The sequence below is a fragment of the Colobus angolensis genome, unplaced genomic scaffold (genome assembly GCF_000951035.1).
Source record: "Colobus angolensis palliatus isolate OR3802 unplaced genomic scaffold, Cang.pa_1.0 Scaffold218, whole genome shotgun sequence".
NCBI classification, from domain to species: Eukaryota; Metazoa; Chordata; class Mammalia; order Primates; family Cercopithecidae; genus Colobus; species Colobus angolensis.
This window is the reverse complement of record NW_012115355.1, coordinates 18,370-40,638: the sequence shown is the minus strand read 5'-3', so window position 1 is coordinate 40,638 and position 22,269 is coordinate 18,370. Positions and strand designations below refer to the sequence as shown.

The 22,269-nt window shown below is 35.5% G+C and overlaps 1 protein-coding gene across 1 annotated transcript in view; it reads left to right on the top strand.

Annotated features, from left to right (window-relative positions):
• Positions 1-20,708, top strand: part of DIAPH3 (diaphanous-related formin 3) — a gene marked incomplete at its 3' end in the record, with an annotated part of 233,999 nt that extends 213,291 nt beyond the window's left edge. The window contains exon 18 of the mRNA XM_011943276.1: positions 20,613-20,708. Coding sequence (XP_011798666.1) covers positions 20,613-20,708 — 96 coding nt within the window. The remainder of the gene's footprint in view (positions 1-20,612) is intronic.
• Between the last annotated feature and the right edge of the window lie 1,561 nt (positions 20,709-22,269).

The window sequence follows — 22,269 nt, the reverse complement described above, 5'->3', positions numbered from 1 at the left end:
CTTCATAGGGAAGAGAGGAAAGGAATGCATTCCAGTTCTGTCCCCTGTTAATCATTCATGGCCTACGTGTAATACCATTTACTTTGTGAAGATTTTCCTGGTCCATCTACTGAGATGTTATTGCCTCTTGTTATTGCCTCTTTTAACTTTCTAAGTGCTCCATCATTTTTTTTTTTTTTGAGACAGTGTCATGCTCAGTCACCCAGGCTAGAGTGCAGTGACATGATTATCATGCACTATAGCCTTGAATTCCTGGGCTTAAGGGATCCTCCTGCCTCAGCCTCTCAAGTAGCTAGGACTACAAGTATGTGTTAGTATGCCCAGCTAATTTTACAATTTTTCTTGCAGAGACATGGTCTCGCCATGTTGCCCAGGCTGGTCTTGAACTCCTGGCCTCAAGTGATCTTCCACCTTGACCTCTCAAAATGTTAGGTTTGCAGGCATGAGCCACTGTGCCCAGCCTCGATCATCTTTTCCCTTGGTTGGCCCCAAAGAAATAGTAGTAATTGTTATTATTAATGAGTATTAGTGAGACTTCAAAAAATCGAGGCCAATGAAAGCCTTTGGTCACTGAAAAATTTACTAACCTTGTAATAAACTTTTACTAGACTTCTGATAGAATAAATATCAGAAGTTGCTTGAACTCTGTAATGCTTTTCACTTTATATAAATGATTCTGTTATTGTGTAATTTTATATCTTCACATCTTATTGTTCCAATTTCAACTGAGGTTCTTTATGAACAAGCCTTACATTTGACTTTTCTGTATTCTTCAATAGAGAGCCTAATTCAATGACTTGGGAGTGAGTGAGTGAGTGAATGAATGAATGAATGAATGAATGAATGAAATAGATTAAGATTTTCTTTTTCATGACAGGGAAGCCCTCAGAGGAGCTCCATATTGAGAACTATTACATTTCCAGTTGCTATTATTGTTCTAACGGGACTTTCTTGGTCCCGTGTGTCTGTGTTCGTCCTTCCCCAGGAAATGGAGTGTGGTACAGTAATTGGCCTAGAACCAGGGAACTGATTTCTTGTCTTGAATCTACCACTAGGTAGCTGTGTGGCCTTGGAGAAATCAGTTCTCCAGGCCTTAGTTATATAGTTATATATCTATAAAATAAGAATTCTTGGTAGCTTAACATTCTAGGATTCTTAGAAACTGCTGATCTTTGTTAACATTAAGAAATGAACTGCCAAAATAAACTTTTTTAAAAAACCAGAAAGCCCATTTTTTTCAGACTTAATAGAAGAGGAGATGTGCTAATGGTGTTAAATTGATCATATTTCTTTTCTCATAAGAGAATGAGATTATTACATAGGCACAGTTAAAAGTAGATGCAACAAATGCTTATATGAAAAAACATGCAAGAATATTTATTTTAGTAATATTGATAGCAAAGATTTATAAACAACTTAAATGCTCATTAACAAGGAAAATAGCTAAATTCTGTATGATATGTAGCCAAATTATGGTACCAGGTGATATGCTATGAAGCTGTTAAATGTTGTTGATCTAGACATATGAACATGGAAAATTACACTGGGTTTATTGCTTTGTGAAACAAGTAAAATGCAAAATAATGTATATGGTATGAGCTCATTTAATTAAGGAAAAAACCCTTAAATTGTATATTTGTATACATGTGTATACATCTTTTTTGTTTATGTACACTCTTATACACTTATAAGCTTTTGTTGACAGTAACTATGATTTCAATAGTTTCCTTTGGGGAATATTTGTATTAATGTTTGGGGAAACTTTACTTTTTAAAAACTGTACTTCTATACTGTTTGAATTGTTTCACAATGAACTTTAAGAAATCAATATCTTCCTAGGGGACAAATCTAGAATAATATGGCAATTAGCTGGAATGACATGTTTAGTTTTTTAAAAATCTTTATATATTTTGATGTGTATTGTTTAACTAGAAAATAAAAAGGCAGCTTTGCCTTAGCCAATATAAATGAATCTAAAGAAATTGTTGCAAGATCTGAGTCATTTGTTTTATTTTTAAAGTTACAGCTTAGAAATGACCTTAGCTTTTCAAAGTGAAAGAAATTTTTGTCAAGTATATTACATACGCAGGGTTCCATTAATTCAATAAACTCCATTCAGAAAGCAATATATTTGATAGTTAATTATTCCAAATGGTGCCTGTGATCAAAGGGGATACTCGTTTGTAATGAAAGAAATGTGTGTAATGGTTATCCTGAAGAATATTTGCTCAAATGTGAGGATGGAAGTAATTGATGAAGTGAAAAATCATATATATCTTCTTCAGGCTTAGAAGGAGCAGCTTATGAAAAACTGAGAAATCTTTATGAGTATTTGAGAAACTAAGCCAAAAGAGCTAAGTTTGGGGATAAGATGTTAAATTTGATAATTTGAGATAAGGTATTATATAGGTCAATAGAAATACAGGTTTTATGTATTATAATCCCTTTGGGCCTTTGCATGTACATATTGGGAAGAAATAGATATTTTTCTACTGTCCTTCTTACTGCCTTATTTTTTGAAATTTGAAATCTAATATTTGCTTCTAGTATAGATTTTTTCCTGATTGAGTTGCAGGGGATTTTATATCCAATGAGAATTTTTCAGTTGTTACTTGAAAAATCTAGTGCGATGTAGTAAGTATTTTTTGAAAACATGTCCGCTGACTCTTCTAGTGCTTTTACATCTCCCATTAACCACTTTACAAAGCAAGATGTTGTCACAAGCACACTTGTCTAAACGTACTATGCACTATTTTTGTTCTCTAGCGCTTGCCCCATATTGGTAGAGGCTACTGTGAGATGGTCTTCCTGTGGAGGTCCGGACAGGAAGCTGGCCACAAATACCCTCTGCTCTTGGGGTCTCCAATATCTCTTTAGTCGCCTGTTACTCCCCAGGTGGCTCTCCTCCAGCCCTGCACCATAAGGGAGGAGGAAGAGAGCACACCCTCCAGAGATGTATCTGAATTCTGATCTTGTCCTTCTGATCCCCTGTGAGTTCTCCCTTGGCCTAGGAAGGGCTTTTGTGTCTTCCCTATGTCTGACACTCTGTCCTTTTCTCATATGCCGCATCCTTCATAGCCACTGCTTATAGTAGCACCCTGTTCTCAGTTTTATATAGTTAAGGGAATGTTTTGTGACTGCATTAAGTTTTTTTTCCTGTAAGCACCCAGCTTTTGCAATTGAACCACATAACTTTCAAGACTATTGTCTCACTGTAGATATTAACAGAAATCTAATTTTACACTCAGTGCTGGAGAATGACCTCTTATTCTAAGGTTTATCTTTTCTCCCCAGAGGAAATAAATGCCATTGATCCTGAAATGGCAAGGCTATGGGACAAATTTCAGAAAAGAAAAATATTAATCTCCAGTTATCATCTCCAATTATTATCTGGCTCCACTTTCTCTGCAGGGTAGAATGAATCTTAGTCATTCTGCTTTTAATTCCATTTAGTTCTTTTGTCATCACATTTGCAGTTTCTACTGATGGGCTAGATAGGCTTTGAATGGCCAGGATGGCATAAGCACAAGAATGAGTATCCAGAGTCCTCATTTTCATTTGCCCGACCCTTAGCCTCTTATGGGTTAGTTTTCTTATTGGAAAATGAGATTTTTTTTTTATTAGATGATATTCCACGGTCCATTTTAGTTGGGCAAAAAAGGATTTGAATCTTTCAGAAATTCAAGAAATTATATGAAATACAGATTTGATGTTTCCAACATGAAGTAAAATAGTCTTAAGAATATGAATATGATTTATTAAAACATTTTAGAGATTAGAAATTTTGACATGAGCCAGAGAGTCCCAATTAATAGGTGTTCCTGGATGTCGGAGGTGTTCTGTTTAGTATTGTGTTTCTGTTCTGCATTGGCTTTTTGGTGTATGTCTTTTGAACAATAACTTTTACTGTCTGACATTTTCAGGAGGCATTTAAAGTTAAAGATAGTTTTTAATTAGTTACGTTGGGGAGTTTACAGTGAGGGATATTTCACTTCTTGTAAAGATTCTTCTTCACTAAGATTCTTCTCTCTGCCCAAGTGTCAGGTGGCCAAACATAATTGTGAAGTAATTAAATTTAAAGTGAGATTTCTAATACAATTTAAGCCACTGCATTCCCATTAATGAAAGGTTACCTTGCTCCCCATTTCACAATACAGCTCTGTTAAGTACGTTCTTAAAAGCAGATATGGTTGTTACGCTGAAAGTAAGATTGTTTAGGGGGGTGGGGGCAGACTCGAAAATATTGGGAGATTTTGATTTTATAAGTAGCCTAACTTCAAATATGGACATTGGCAAGGGGATGAAAGTGTTGCTTATTTTATATTCTTTGGAGTTTTTGTTGGGGCTTGGAGGATTATAAACCATCCAGGGATTTCTGAGTCCTGACTTAGCTTAGCTCTCCATTTTTCCTGTGGGATTCCTTGGTGAGATACACACACACACACACACACACACATCTCATGCTCTCTGTACATACATCTACATATGTATTGTTTAACTAGAAAATAAAAAGTTGACTTTGCCTTAGTCAATGTAAGTCATTATGTATATACAGATATCCACAACAAACCTAGATAAAGAGCCATTTCATTGTTAACTTGACTTTTGTCTGAATATTCCAGATACATCTTGCTGGTCTCTGGTCCTGGGTAAATGTTTTGAGGCTTTGAAGCATAAGGATGGCTTGGGTTTTCTTTCCAAAATCTAATTCTATACATTATCCATGTGCCACCTGTCTTTATGCGACAAAGAACAAGAAGCTGAAGAGAGTCAGTTTCTGTGTAGGAAAAGATGGAGATCTTCCTTTCGTGTAAAAGTCTGCCCTGGCTTTATCATTATCACTATTCACCTTTAATGACAGAGTAATTGTTATGGGCTACTACAAGCTTAGAAATCTGAGAGCTGGGTATTCAAGGAAATAGGAATGTGATTAGGTTCTTGAAACATGGAATTGCCCAAGAATGAAATTCTTTTTACAATTTGGAGAGGAAATCCGGGTGAAAGGTAGAAGAGGAATCATTATTTTGTAACAGCATTATCTATACCATCATGTAAATAGTCAAACCAATGTATAAGTTTGAGGTATGCAGTGAATAAGGACCACCTTTGCCTTTGAACAGCTCTTGAGAAAGAACGTATACATTTTAAATGATCCCAGTTTGGTCTGATTAATTTTACAGCCACTTAGAGTTTGTTCTTCATTTGACAAAGCAAAATATTGACTACATCATTCCTACATAAATTTTCAAATCAAGAGGTCAAATTAAAATGAGTGATTTGAAATCAAGCCTCATAAATAATTTTTTTCTATTTTTAAATGTTGTGGTTAAGTATACATAACAAAATATTACCATTTTAACCATGTTTAAGTGTAAAGTTCTGTGGCATTAGCAACAATAATGTTGTGCATCCATCAGTACCATCCGTCTTTAGAACTTCTCATCTTCCCCAGCTGATACTCTGTACCCATTAAACACTAACTCCCCATTCTCTACTCTCTCATAGGAACATTATTTTTTAAAATATCATTTTCTAATCACAATATAAAATGAATCCTGCTAGTCTTCCTTTAACCTCACCTCCTTATACTACTAGGGAAGTGTATATGAAACATTTGGGTTACAGTTCGATGGTACGGTGGAAAAGAGGTCTGTATGTGAGCTGAACATTTTATTAATTTTTTGTTGTTGTTGTTATTCAAAACAAGATCTGCCACTGTTGCCCAGGCTGAAATGCAGTGGCATGATCTTAGCTCACTGCAGCCTCAAACTCCTGGTTGCAAGTGATCCTCCCACTTCATCCTCCTGAGTAGCTAGCACTACAGGTGCATACCACTATGCCCAGCTAATTTGTATGTTTTTTGTAGAGATGAGTACTCATTTTGTTGCCCAGGCTGGTCTTGAAATCCTGGCCTCAAATAGTAATCCAGCCTTGGCCTCCTAAAGTGCTGGGATTACAGGTTTGTGCCACTGTAAGCCGGGTGTTATAAATAGCTATATAGGATGTACACAACACAAGCTCCAGCCAGAAGGTAAGATAACATAGAACTACAAATTTTAACAGCCCAGATTAACAAAAATTCCAAATTCAGGAGATTGTGGGGACAGAAACTAGCACAGAATAGTTGATTCTAGAACACAGATCGGGCAAATAATGGAACTCCAATTAGCTAGACTAATTGGAGACCAGAATAATCTGGAATGCTGACTGGAGCATTATTCTTAGAGCACAGAGGAATAACGATTCAGTAACTGAGAAACTGGGCAAGTGACTTGAATTCCCAACTGAGCTATCAAAAACAAGAACATAAAAGCAGAGAGAGGATAATTACATATCAGAAAGTCTAGATAATAAAAGTTGAGTTCAGTTGAACAAATACTTAGATATTGTCTCTACCTTGTCCTCCTTTTTTCTACCCTGGCACACTCACACCCCATGCCCCACAGAATAAAGCATTTTCTTTCTTTCTTTTTTTGCTTCCCCTCCCATCCCCCACCTTCCCTCTCTCCCAATACAAGATCACAAAATTTGTATTGGGATTGGGCAGGCTGTCATCAAATATAGAAGTAAGTTTATTGTAAAATTCTACTACTTAAGCTTGACCATTTTGCTATCGTTGTAATTCTTTTTCAGTATTTTGGAATAATGGTCATTTTTGTGTCAGACCACTTCTGTTCTATCAAGTTTTGGATAATCACTGTGGCTGTTTTTTTTTTATTTTTTTATTGTTTTTCAAATGGAGTCTTGCTGTGTTTCCCAGGCTGGAGTGCAATGGCACGATCTCAGCTCACTGCAAGCTCCATCTCCCGGGTTCACACCGTTCTCCTGCCTCAGCCTCCCGAGTAGCTGGGAATACAGGCACCCGCCACCACGCCCGGCTAATTGTTTTTGTATTTTTAGTAGAGACGGAGTTTCACCGTGTTAGCCAGGATGGTCTCGACTCCTGACCTTGTGATCTGCCCGCCTCAGCCTCCCAAAGTGCTGGCATTACAGGCGTGAGCCACCATGCCTGGCCACTCTGGCTGTTTTGATGATTGTGTTCTGTTTTCCCCAGGAATACACCAGGATGGTCTGCCCATGATTTAATATGGCATTCCTTTTCATCTGTTGGTTAATATAATGTATTGTTACTTTTTCTATTCTCAAGTTGCTTAGCATTGTTTGTACAAATACTAGTAAGTTGGTTTATCAACTCTTTCCATTCAACACCATGCTAGAAATCCTGAATTACCTGTGTTATCATTTGGATTTAATTCTTCTAAATTAGGAATGTACACTGAGTTCTCATTCTTGACTGTTCTCCTCTCTTGTACTTTCTCTTGTATATGCCTTTGGATGTCATACATTAACTTTCAGAGTTGGCTTTGTAATTTATTTTAGCAGAGATATATTTCTACCTTCTGATACCATCCGAGAACATATGAGAGAATGTTATACATAAAAATAGTGGAAAAAATATTATTATTATTATTATTATTTTTATTTTTTGAGACGAAGTCTCTCTCTGTTGCCCAGGCTGGAGTGCATTGGCGTGATCTTGGCTCACTGCAAGCTCCACCTTCTGGGCTCACGCCATTCTCCTGCCTCAGCCTCCAAAGTAGCTGAGACTACAGGCGCCCACCACCACGCTCGGCTAATTTTTTGTATTTTTAGTAGAGATGGGATTTCACCATGTTAGCCAGGATGGTCTTGATCTCCTGACCCCCTGATCTGCCCACCTTGGCCTCCCAAAGTGCTGGGATTACAGGCATGACCCATTGCACCTGGCTGGAAAAATTATATTTTATGAATGTACATGTGTTGTTCCATGATTGGGAAACACCAGCATTCAAGAAGAATTCACAGGGACCAGATACTAGAAGTATTTCTTATGGTGGGGAGATTTTGAGGACACATGAAAATTTAGGGATGTTTTCTTAAGAAGTTGTGATGAGCCAAGAGAGATCATGTTAGAACAGGATTCAGTTTTCTTTCAGTCGGGTTTTTAACTCTCTTTCCTGATATCTTTTACTTCTGTTAGCCCTTAAATCCATTCAGTCAGAGCTCATCTCAAATTGCAATGAACCCAATTAACGCTAAGATATATGTGATAAATAGGCTTAACTTTTCAGGATTATTTTTCTCCCTAATCTACAGCTTGTGAATTTAAAAAGTTGTTTCATCTGCAAATTTGAATGGTGTTAATGTTTTATTTGATTTGAACTCTTGTTTTTCTGCTAGTTAAATCTTTCGTTATGAGAGGACGATTATACCCAAGGAAACCTCAATAAAATGGTTCTTTTTGTAGGGGTCATACTTTTGAGATGAGCAAAGTTGCTAATTATTATAATTTAGAAGATCCTTGGATATTAAGCAGTTTTTATGAAATATTTTGATTTTTAATTTCTTATAGGAATAAAGAGGTCGGCAAAGCATTCTTTAGGTCATCTTTGTAAAAATCGTTATTGTTTTGAGGTATATACTTTAAGTTTTTTTAACAGAATATTTCCCAATATTTTAACAGTTCTTTTGTACATATAACTGTGGTTAAAAAAACTAGATATACCTGTAATGAAGGGTTTATTAAGTAGTGAGGTTTTTATTCCTGTGCATATAGGACTTGAGTTGCAGAGAAAAGACTATTTGTTTTGTGACATTGTCTGCTAAAACAGAATGTCACAGAAAGAGAAATATGCATTTATCTGCTACATTTTTGATGATTGCTACAGTTGAAATAATCTGTTTCACAAAATTTTATTTAGGGCTTCAGCTGCTCTTTCTATATATTATATAATTATTAGCCTTGAATTGTCAAACAGATTTCTTTTTGCTAGTAAAATACACTGATTAGTTATGGCAGTCATATATTAGTATTTGAATAGAAAAATAGCCTATTTCTCCACTGATTATTTTATATGTTTTTAGGTACATACCCATTTATTTATGTGCCTAGAAATATTAAAACTTGGTTTGAGAGGCCAGATATGACTAAAGTGATTTATACAATGTGGTTTTCAGTACCAAAGCATTTACTTCGATGTTTTCCCAAGGATCTATTGCCAACTCACAAAAACGTTCCAAATTTTTTCCGTTTTTTCCCTATGTATTCTGAATCATTTGCTTTTGAGCTACCTAAACCTTCTTTGAAACTATATTGTCCTATCAACCACTAATGTTGTTAACTCTCAGAAATTTAGTTTTTTTCTCAGTCATTTGCCTATTCTCCATTTCTGACCTTTAAGTTTCGGATTATCAGGTGTATTCCATTTACTATATGGCTGAATAACTGAACCCTATCCAAAGTTACCTACTACTTGTGATAGGCAAATTCTTGACTTTTCCTTTGGAACTAGAGTCTTCCTTCTGTATTTGCAGGGGATTATTTCCAGGAACCCAACAAATACTAAAATCCACACATACTCAAGTCCTAAAGTTGATTCTGCCCAGCCTGCAGTTGACCTTCCATATCCATGGGCTTTGCTTCTTGAGAATACTGTAGTTTCAGTCTGTGCTTGATTGCAGATGGGAATCTGCCAGTATGGAAAGCTGCCTACATTTATTGAAAAATATCTGCTTACAAGTGTACTTGTGCAGTGCAAGCATGTGTTGTTCAAGTCAGCTATATAGTTATTTCCCAAAGCTTTAAATCCTGTTCATTGTGTTCTGGAGACTAAACATTTCTTTTCCCTCCCTCAGGCCTATTCAGTTTCCCACTGAGTGTCCTGGTGAACATGTACAGGAAGGGAAAATTTGGATTAAGTGTAAATGCAAAGTGTGGGGAGTTATCCTTACTAATGTGTTTGGTTGCAGACTGCTTTCCTCATGCAAATTCCCTGTCCCAGAGGATGATCTAGGCTTGCTGTGTGGCGGTCAGTTCCTGGTCTCAGGACTGCTCATAGCCAAGCCTTCTGCCACCTTCAGCAAGTAACTTATATTCTCTGTGCTTAGGTTTCCTGATTTATAGAATGAAGTGGTTAAAGTCCATACTGAAAGGCTGTTCTGGTTCAAAAATTTGTATCTTTTAAATTTTGATACTCTTTATCAGCCTCTTAGAATCTTATGAGTTAGACAGCAAAGAAAAATAACAGCAATTATGCAAATATTTCATAGATGTCTCCCCATTTGAAGACTGTTAGGGACTGGTGTTTTTCATTTTGTAGACAAATTATTTTGCTTACTTTATTTTTTTAGTTAAGTTGAATTTATTGACTTCTCTCTATGTCATAGAGAAGAATGCTTGCTTATTTAATCAGATATACTTATTTTGATCCTCTTAAGGCTAGTGTAATTACAGTCTATTTAAAAAGGTAATTTATTATAAACATTAACATGTAAAATTTAATAATATCTATGCTAAAGACATACCAGAAAAAAAGCTTAAAATGCTTAATATTTTAAATGCATATTGTCATAAGATACATTTAACCAGGGAGCACCAAGAAAAGCAGAATAAACACTTATTAGTAACGTTTGCTGATTTAAAATACTCAGTTATAGAAAGAGAAAGGTGTTTTTTATTACCTTTTATGCCTATACTGACTACTAAAACATTTAAAACCGCATATTCTGAGGTGTTTTTTCTTTTGCAATGGTGAAGTAATGTATGATAACATTTATATGGACTCTTACTCCTAGAAAACTATATTTTTAATCAATCTGATTAGTAGATTAATCAATCTGATTATGTACTAATATGTATAACCATGTGACATGGAATTATCATTTTTTAAATGGAAAGTTTAGTATGAAAGAAAATATTTTGAAAGGATATTCTTTATATAATTTTGCGACTATTTTTGAAACTTTGAAAATAGAAAAAGAATGAAATGAAAATGTAATTAAAAGAGACTTTTTCAGTTCATGGCTCTTGGCAACATAGAAACTTTTGTCATCTTTGACTTCATTCTGACATAAAACCCTTATAAAATGCGGCATATGCTGTGTTAGTGATCAGAACAGTTTTTGAACAGTATTAATCTTCTCTTGGAAAAATGGGGCCTTACACAGCATCTCTAGGAAGTAAGATTAAACACAGAACTCTAATGGCAACAAAGCTAGATCACAAGTATAGATGGCACTAATTATCTGACTTTATGTTTCAGAGTTTCATGTTATATTTGAGAAAATCTAGTATTTCAGAGTAAATGTATTTTGAACTGGCTTTAGAAGAATAGCTCCACCGATTCATGGGTTTGAGCCTAAAGTGTGCTTTACTCTTGAATGCTAAATTGTGTTTATGGACTCTGATTGTATTCTTCTTTGTCACCACAGGGGGAGGGTTACATGAAGGTGTTTATCATCTCATTTCATTTTCATAACTACTCGTAGAGGGACAGTGTCCCTATATCATAGATGAGCAATCACAGCCATAATGAGGTTTAGTGACTAGTATGTGGCGGGCTGGGATGTAGAACCTGCTGCAGGATACCAGGCCTGAGTTCTCTGAAGGAAGTCCTTGCCCTTCCTCCAGGCATGCTAGTATTTTACCAGAGGTTTTGCCAGCATGACTAACGGAAATAGTATTCTGTATAAAAACTTTATTCTCACTAAATGTCCTCCTTTATTCTCATTCGTTGTTAATTCATCCTTATTGTTGCCAACATTAGGTTATCAGTGATCTTTGCATAAAACATTTTTGCTGGTTTTCCACTGATGCAGCCCTGATTACATTAAAAAATAAACAAACAAACAAACAAACAAAAACCCTTTTGTTATCTCTCAATATGAAAGATTTTCCCAAATCAATCTTTTTGGATAATAGACTCATTATCTGGCTTCATATCAACAAAAAAGTATTTCTCTTTTGGTGTTAAAATTTCTGTTGTCTTCTCTCTTAGGCAATTCTGCTTCTTTGTATCCCTTTGTCCATATTCTCACTCTCTAAGTGCCATTGATTCTTTGTTCCAACAATCCTATGACTATATGATAGCAGCGAAGATGGGAGAAGAGCATTATCTTACTGGGTATATACTCACCATCCTGAGTATCCTGATACATTAAATTCAGTAAGAGTCTAATTTGTCATTTTTATTTTCAAAAGGTAGAATTGGTTAAATTATGTCAGTGTCTTATTTGGAGGTTGAAGTGGTGAAGGTTGCTTGTAATTGTTTTTTTTTAAACTGTGACACTTAACGTACTTCATAGGTAGTGAAAATAATATTGGAGTCCAAGTCAGGTGGTCATCATTCTTTTATCAGATTTGTTGCTTAAAATTAACCTAAGCATTATTTTTTCTTATTGTGATGATGATGATGATGACAATGATAGTAGTAGTAGTATTAGGATGACTATAATGAGAATTATATAAGAAACAGAAACAGAAAGCATTCAGTGCAGTACTTAATAGGTGTTCAGAAAATGTGATTTAAAATTTACAGTTACTTGTGTCTTTGACATTTTTCTTTAGGTAGACTACTAAATGTTTCAGAATGTAAAAGGATACTGATAATGATGAGAAAAATAAACATTTTAAAAAGTTACAGTCTGCTCTTAAGAATAAAGACAAGAAAATAAAACATATATATTTTCTGAGAAGTTGAGGATTGCTATTTGGTCAGGTTAAGGAAGGGAATCCTACTAACTTTTTTATTAGTCTTCATCTGAAAATTTTAACTAATACAACAAGACCAGAAACAAAGTTGAAATTCTGGGAATAAGGAGATAAAAGTGTCATTATATGGTACCTGGAAAACTTGCGACAGTCAATGAAGTAGTTACTAGGACTGATACCTGTATCACCATTCCCATTTTCTCTTCTCCACATCTGTATGTCCAGCTGCCTCTTGTACATGACTATGTGGATATAGAAGCGCTTCTGTAACTGAACATGTTTTAAACTGGACTAGTGTCCAAACCTGTTCCTCATTTGTTGCTGAATTAAATAAACATCACCATCATTTATCTAAATAAACACCATCATTATCATCTATCTGATAGCTTAAGCCTGAGTATCCTCTTTGTTCTCTTTTACTCTGCCGATTCATACATACATACACACAAGTGACCATATGTATATCCATCCAAAAGATATTTGTTGAGTACCTGATGTGTTCCAGGCTTTAATCTTGGTGCTAAGAATATAGTGGCAATCAAAGTTTCTGCCTCTAAGGGTCTTATTTTCTAATGGAGGAAGTGGGACAATATCAAATTTATAATATATAAGGAGTAAGTGCTTTGAAGGAGAAAGAAGGCAGAGCAATGTTGATACGGAACACCAGGTAAAGAGTTTGCTTTCTATATAAGGCAGTAAGGGAAGGCTTTACCAATAAGTTTTAGCAGGATTCATTTGCTGCACTGTAGTGGAGAGACTACAGCTGGTTAAGCCTGAAAGCAAGGAGACTAGTTAGAAACAAGTTGTGGTCCAGATGAAAAAAGATGTTAACCATGAAAAGAAATTGTACCAGGGCGATGGTGAGGAGTGATTACTTTAGTGAATATTTTGGAGTTAGAATCGACTAGATTCACTGATGGATTGGATATTATTGTGAGGGGAATAGTAGCAAAAATTCAAGTGTTTGACTTGAAAATAACAAAAAGAACATTCCCATTTTTTTAAGCTGAAGAAAATAGTTAGGAGAGCAGATATGGAGGTAGGCATGTATATGTCAGGAGTTTGCTTTTGGGCATGTTAACTACAGTTGCTCATTAGACATCCAAATAAAGATATTGAGAGAGAGTAGTTGGTTGTTCAAGTCTGGAGTTCAAGAGACAAATTTGGGCTAGATCAATAATTAGTCTATTTCCCACTGTAGAATCTACTTTTGGAACTCATCCACACTCCCCCTGTTGTTTTTTTTTTTTTTTTTATTATAGTTTAACTTCTAGGGTACAAGTGCACAACGTGCAGGTTTGTTACATATGTATACCTGTGCCATATTGGTGTGCTGCACCCATCAACTCGTCAGCACCCATCAACTCGTCATTTACATCAGGTATAACTTCCAATGCCATCCCTCCTCCCTCCCCCTTCCCCACAATAAGCCCTGGTATGTGATGTTCCCCTTTCCGTGTCCAAGTGATCTCATTGTTCAGTTCCCACCTATGAGTGAGAACATGTGGTGTTTGGTTTTCCATTCTTGTGATAGTTTGCTGCACACCAACATGGCACAAGTATACATATGTAACAAACCTGCACGTTATGCACATGTACCCTAGAACTTAAAGTATAATAAAAAAAAAAAAAAATTGGGATAATGTATCTACAAAAAAAAAAAGAAAAAAAGAAAATGTGGCACATATACACCATGGAATACTATGCAGCCATAAAAAAGGATGAGTTCGTGTCCTTTGTAGAGATATGGATGCAGCTGGAAACCATCATTCTCAGCAAACTCCCCCTGTTGTTACTGCCCTTGGTGAAGGTACCCTTTACTTTCTTTTGGATTACTGTCAACTTCCTTCAGTCTTGCCCTTCTATTGTTATTTTTGCCATTCTTCTAAACCACCTTCTTTAGCCTGACTTTTTCCTAAAATGTAGTTCTCCTGATGTCTCATGTGCTTAAATCTTCAGTGGCTCCTCATTACTGTGAGAATAAAATCCAAATGTCTTATTCTGGCTTAAAATATCGTGTGTGATCTGGTACCTGACTCATTTCTGGTGTCATTTATTTCTGTTTATATTTTCTATTCTTATTATCCTCACATCTTTCAGTGCCTTTAGAGTTTTTGCACCTTTATACCTTCAAATATTATCCTTCTATTATTGTGTCTTTGCCACATATCCCCACCTTCTTACCTGGCTGACTCCTTTTTCCTTTCAAACTTTGCTTAGGTATTTAACCCAAAAGGACTATTTTTGACAAGTATGTTTAGGGTGCTCTTCTTTATTCTTGTGTAGTTCTCACTATAACATCACTAATACATCTACGTATTATAATTGTCATTTATTTTATAGTCACTTCAATTAGACCTAAATTCTTTGAGGCAAGGAATTTCTCTATCTTGTCTAGCATTTTATCTTTGTTGCCTAACACAGTCTCTTTTAGTTGCTTAATACATTTTTTTATCTGAATGAAAGACAAAATAAGTAAAATCCTGATTATAAAATGTGTATGCAAAATTAGGCAAAGTTTCTACATAATACCTAGGACTATAAATTAAATGTCCTTTGGATACCTAACACTTAACAAAAGATATATAGGTCGTGCATGAAGAGCAGTGTGCTAAGTTGAATAATTATAAACACATGCCATGTTTATGATAAGGAAGTTCGGAAATTGTCAAGATATCAAATCTCTCAGAATCTATTTACAATTGCCTTGCAATTCAAATACAATTTAAATGGATTTTATTTTTAGATCTTTTGGGTTGCTCTAAAGTTCATGTGGAAAAATAAATGAGGGCCGGGCGCGGTGGCTCACACCTGTAATCCCAACACTTTTGGAGGCCGAGGCAGGTGGATCACTTGAGGCCAGTAGTTCGAGACTAACCTGGCCAACATGATGAAACCCCGTCTCTACTTAAAAAAAATATATACAAAAATTAGCTGGGCACAGTGGCATGCACTTGTAGTCCCAGCTACTCAGGAGCCTGAGGTAGGAGAATTGCTTGAACCCGGGAGGTGGAGGTTGCAGTGAGCCGAGATCACACCACTGCACTCTGGCCTGGGCGACAGAGCAAGACTCCATCTCAAAAAAGCAAACAAAAAAATGAACAAAATTTAGATATGGAGAAAAATAATTTGAACAGCCAATGAATAAAATGTATCATAAATCTATAGTACGTAACACAAGGTGATAGCAGTGTTAACAGTACCACAGGGAATAATGGAGCAGAACTAGTAGCCCAGAAAAATAGAAATAACATATCTAGACACTAAGTATATGATCAAAGTGTAAGTTAAAATCAGTTGAGAAAGATGGTTAGTTATATAAAATGACACAGAAATATCAAATGTTTTGGAAAATGGAAAATTTGATTCTTACCTCATGCTATGTAACAAAATATGTAATTGTAATATACAGGTTGAATATCCCCTATCTGAAATGCTTCAGACCAGAAGTGTTTTGTATTTTAGATTTTGGAATGTTTGTATAATACTTACTGGTGGAGTACCTCTAATCCAAATCTCTCTAATCTGAAATGCTCCAATGAACATTTCCTTTGAACATAACCTTTGAGTGCCATCTTGATGCTCAAAGTTTCAGATTTTGGAGCATTTCAGATTTTGAACTTTACCTTTAGTGATTTACATATCTAACGAAACACATTGCTACACTCTTCTTTCTTATCACGTTCCCAATTTTATCCAATAGCGACCTTGCCACCTCCAGTGTGGGACTGCCATACAATCACATGTGCCACCTGACTGTTACTGCCAGTGCCCAAGTACAACCCCCAGGGGCCCAAGGACTGGTCTTCCCAGAACCTATGTTTGCTGCCCAGGGGATTAAGGACTGATATGACTAGAGCCTGCTGGTATCCATATACATGCTACCTGGGCTCAAGGACAGACCCACTTTGGGTCTGGCTCTTCATCTTCATCACTAGGAAAGTAATACCAAAGCCTCCACAAACAACTGCAGCCTAAGCCACTGAGGAAATCTCAGACCTGCTGATGATTATAGCTGAATAAATTACACAGAGACTATGTGGCTGCTCCCACCCAAAACTCCAAACACTCTACTTAATTGATGCTGTAAATCTACTCTATAAAATTAGAAGTCATTATTACAGGAGGTGCATGGATATCACTCTAGGGACACAAAAAAACATGAAAAAGAAAAGAAACATGATACCTCAAAGGAACATAGTAATTCTCCCACAGCACACCCCAAATAAAAAGAACTTTATAAAAGACCTGAAAGGGAATTCGAAATAATGATTGTTACAAAACTCCATGAAACACAGAGAATACAAGTAGACAATATAAATAAATCAGGAAAACAATTGATTAGAATGAGAAATTCAACAAAGAGATAGATATAAAAAAAGAGCCAAATAGAAATTCTTGAATTGAAGAATTCAATAAAGGAAATAAAAAATACAACCAAGATCTTCATCAGTAGACTAGGCAACAAAAAGAAGTAACTTCTGAGTTTGGGAATAGGTCTTTTGAAATAACCCAGACAAGCCAAAAAATAAAAAAATAAAAATAGAGAAGAAGATTTAAGAAAGTCTGTGTGACATGTGGGACACAATTAAGCAAATATATATTTGTGTTTTGGGATTACTGGAAGGAGAAGAGATGGAAAAAGGCATCGACAACCTATTTAATGAAATAATAGCTGAAAACTTTCTAAGTCTTGAGAAAGAAATAGACATCCAGATACACGAAGCTCAAAGATTCCCAAATAGATTCAACTCAAAAAGTCTTCTGTGAGACATATTATATTCAGATTTTCAAAAGTCAATGGCAAAGAATGCATTATAAAAATAGCAAAAGAAAAGTGTCAAATCACATGTAAGAGAATCCCCATCAGACTAACATCAGTTTTTTTTTAGCAGAAAACTTACAGGCTGGGAGAGAATTGGATGATACATACAAAATGCTTAAAGAAAAGAACTGTAAGATAAGAACACTTTACTCACTATAGCTATTCTTCAGAGATGAGGGAGAAATAGTCTTTCCCAGCCAAGCAAACACTGAGGGAATTCATCACCACTAGACTCCTTGCTTAAGAGAGTTATATATCTGGAAGCCAAGAAAGCTATATCTACCACTGTTAAAACACATAAAAGTGTAAAACTCCCTATAGAGCAGATACACAAATGAGAAAGGACGCAAATATTGTTATTACAGAAACCCACCAAACTGCAAAGATAAACAGAGAGGAAGAGAGGAACAAAGCAAGTACAAAACAATCAGAAAATAATCAACAAAATGACAGGAGTAAGTGCTCACCCATTAATAATGACCTTGATTATAAGTAGTGTAAATTATCTAATTAAAAGTTATAGACTGGCTGAATGGATTAAAAAATATGCTGCCTACAATAACTCACTTCATCTGTAAAGATACACAGTGACTGAAAGCGAAGGGATTGAAAAAAATGTATATAAATGAAAAGCAAAAGTGTGCAGGAATAAGCTATACTTGTATCAGTCAAAATAGATTTTGTCAAAAAAGATAAAAAGAGACAAAGTCATTATATAATGATAAAGGGACAAATTCAGCATGAGAATATAACAGTTTTAAATGTATGCATGCCCAATGCCAGAACACCCAGATGTTTAAAGCAGATATCTACAAGCAGAGAGACACTCCAATATAGTTGTAGTTGGATAATTTAACTTTCAGCATTTATCAGACCATCTAGCTAGAAAATTGTCAAATAAATATCAATCTGAAACTGCATTGTAAACCAAATGGATCTAACAGATATTTATAGAACATAGCATCCAGTAGGTGCACAACACACATCTTCTCTGCAGCGCATGGAACACTCTCCAGAATAGACCATTTGTTAGGCCAGAAAACAAGTGTCAACAAATTTTCAAAAATCAAAATTATATTAAGTACCTTTGTAGCTCACAATGGAGTAACACTAGAAATCAACAACAGGAACTTTGGGAACTTTTCAAATAATATGGAGATTAAACAGCTTGCTTCTGTAATGTACAATAAGTCATGAAGAAATTAAGAAAATAAAAAATATTTCCGAAATGAGTTAAAGTAGAAACAAAATATACCAAAACCTTTGGAATATAGCACAAACAGTACTAGGAGGGAAGTTTGTAGCAAAAAATGCCTACATAAAAAAATAGATTGCAAGTCAAGAACTTACTGATATATTTTAAGGAATTAGGAGAAGAACAAACCAAACCCAAAGTTAGTAGAGGGAAACAAATAATAAAGTTCAGAGCAGAACTAAATAAAATAGAGACAAAAAAAGAAGACACATTGCTGGGTGAGGTGGCTCACACTTGTAATCTCAGCACTTTGGGAGGCTGAGGTGGGAGGATCACTTGAGGGCAGGAGCACTTGAGGACAGGGGTTCATGACTGGCCTGGGCAACATAGTGGGACTCTGTCTCTATGAAAAATAAAGAGAAATTGGCTGAATGTGGTGGCACGCATCTGTAGTCCCAGCTACATAGGAGGCTGAAGTGGGAGGATCAATTGAGCCTGAGAAGTCAAGGTTACAGTGAACTCTGATCATGCTGCTGCACTCTGGCCTGGGTGACAGAGCGAGACCCTGTCTCAAATCAAACAAACAAACAAAAAACAAACAATATGAGATTAAAGAAATAAAAAGTTTTTTTTTTTAAAGATTAAATTGATAAACCGTTAGAAGAAAAAAGAGAGAAAACCTAAACAAATAAAATTGGAATCACAAAAGGAGATATTACAACTGATACCACAGAAATAAAAAGGATTGTTAGAGGCTAATTATGAACAAATGTTTGCCAACACATTGGAAAACCTAGAAGAAGTGAAGAAATTTCTGGACACTTAGCTACCAAGATTGAATCAGAAAGAGTAGGAAACCTGAACAGACCAATAATGAGTAAGGAAATTGAATCAGTAGTAAGCAGTCTTCCAGCAAAGAAGGGCCCAAGACTGGCTGGCCTCACTGCTGAGTTCTACCAAGATTTTAAGGAAGAACTAACACCAATTCCTTTCAAACTATTCCAAAAATATGAAGAGGAGAGAATTCTTCCTAATTCATACTACAAGGCCAGCTTGACACTGATACCAAGACAAGACTAGGACCCAACATAAAAAGAAAACTTAGACCAATATTCCTGATGAATTTATATGCAGAAATCCTCAACAAAATAGCAGCAAAACAAATCCAACAGTACATCAAGAAGATAACACACTATGATCAAATGGGATTTATTTCAAGGATGCATAGATGATTCAACATTCACAATCAATAAAATCTATTATTTTAATTTTCCATAAGCCATGTTTTTAAATAAGAAAGATATTGTACATTAGACATAAAGTGACTGTGTTTTAGTTAGCATTCTTCTAGCTTCATAATACAATTTAAAAATATAATCCAATTAATATACTTGCAACTTGAGTGCAAGTATATTAATTTTTTTTTTTTTTTTTGAGATGGAGTCTCGTTCTGTCACCCAGGCTAGAGTGCAGTGGCCGGATCTCAGCTCACTGCAAGCTCCGCCTCCCGGGTTTACGCCATTCTCCTGCCTCAGCCTCCCGAGTAGCTGGGACTACAGGCGCCTGCCACCTCGCCCGGCTAGTTTTTTGTATTTTTTAGTAGAGACGGGGTTTCACCGTGTTAGCCAGGATGGTCTCGATCTCCTGACCTCGTGATCCACCCGTCTCGGCCTCCCAAAGTGCTGGGATTACAGGCTTGAGCCACCGCGCCCGGCCAAGTATATTAATTTTTATAACTGTGTCCTGTATGCTATTCAAATGAACTAATTGTAGTTATTCTTAAACCCAGTGGTATTGGTTTCCATAGTATACATGTTTTTTTGTTGCTTTTCCTGTTAGACCTTCAAATACTTACTTTCCATAGTTTCTCTGACATAAAAGCTCCCAGTTTCTATCTTCAACAGTTCAGGTCTTGGGATATCTGTTGTTTTATTTGTTTTTATAACTTTTATTTAGAAGAGTTACATCCTTTTTAGCTTATTTAATGATAAAAGTTCACTTTTTACACTTCTGTATTTGAATGAATTACTGCCCCTAACATGGACCTACTCATGGTTTTACAGAGAGAAGAGAAGAGGAAGATACTGAAGAGAAGAAATCAATTAAGAAAAAAATTAAAGAACTTAAGTTTCTAGATTCTAAAATTGCCCAAAACCTTTGTAAGTATCATATTCCAATACCACTGAAAGACAGTGGAAATAACTCTTTAAATGATTTCATTTTCTTTAAGACCGATTATTCATTATTTGCTATTTTCATTTTGTTATTATATGCATGATAAATACACAGATAGCTCCTTTAGGTAAATTATGGGATTAAATGCTTCAAAAGATAAGTGCATATTAGAAAATACAAATAAGAAAAGGTTTTAAAATGAAATTCTACCTTTCATAACTGAAAAAAAACTACTCTTTAAAGTCCCGTTTTTAAAATATAAAAATAAAGACTTAAGGAATTTAGGTAATGACATCATATTTGAAAAAAAATCGGTAATGTATTGCTTCTTTTACAACTCTGAATTTCTAATATTTGTGATACTTGGCTACGCATAAAGGAGGTTAGAATATTAACGGAAATAAGGATAGTGGGTAAAGTGAATTCAGTTATCGCATCTGAGCAGTTGAAAGCCTTTTCTCAAAAGTTCTGAGTAGAAATATTTTAGATTTAATTACTGTTACAGGAGCTAAATACGAAGTATTGAATTATCTTCTTGACCAAATTACTGTGAAAGAAGAAGGCAAATAGTTTTGCTCTTAACTCATTTCTAACTACTCTAAATTCATCAAAGGTAGTTATGCTTAGAGATCATATACTATGGTCTGTAATATCACTTTCTGATGGTGCAAGAGGGATATAAATAATGTGGAAAATCTAGAGTGATGAAGAATTAACATGGTTTTTAGTCTGTCCCTCAATTATTGCATGCCTTAGCTGAGCTTTTAGCAAATATTGGAATAAAACAGTTCTTCAGTGAGAGGATAAAGATCTATGCTACTGATTAAAGAGGGAGTTACGTTAGAGGCAATGTGTCCAAATGGTAGAGTTGGCATTCCTTTTATGAAAATTTCAGAACCTCCTCTCCTTCATAATCACTTTGATCTAAACTCGTCCCTTTTCTACAATGCAGGCCTGCCAAGATCCCCATGGATAGTATGGTGACATTGATGTATTGTTTAGTAGTCAATTCTCTATTTCTGGGCACTGCTGATTGCACATCTCTGCCCCTGTCAAGTTAGGAGTCACCAAGTGACATGCTTGGACCAGTGAAGATGGGAGTGGAGATAATGTCACTTTTTGGGTGGAAGCATTTCATTGGTGGTTGAAGAAGCTTCCCCTGGCACCCAGAATGGCATTCAGAGTGGTGTCCATCATCCTGATATAGAGATCATAATTAATAGAGCTCTGCGTTTCTGGTTTGATGAACATGTGGTCTTCATGAGAAATAATTTGTGTGTGTTGCTTAGACCACAGAGATTTTGTTTGTGTTTGTTTTTTGTATGATATACATATTTTAGGGAATTTCCCTCCCAAAAGAATTTAGTCTCAGTTCAAAGCACTGTGTTTTGAACTATGTCAGATAATATCAAAAAGTTCTGTATCTGTGCTCTAAAGAGATGATTTTGTTTTGAAGAATGTTCATGAACTGCATTACAATTTAGTAGTGTTGATTCTAAATAGTCTTGTAATAGTTCCTGAAGAAATATAATGTTTAATAGAATT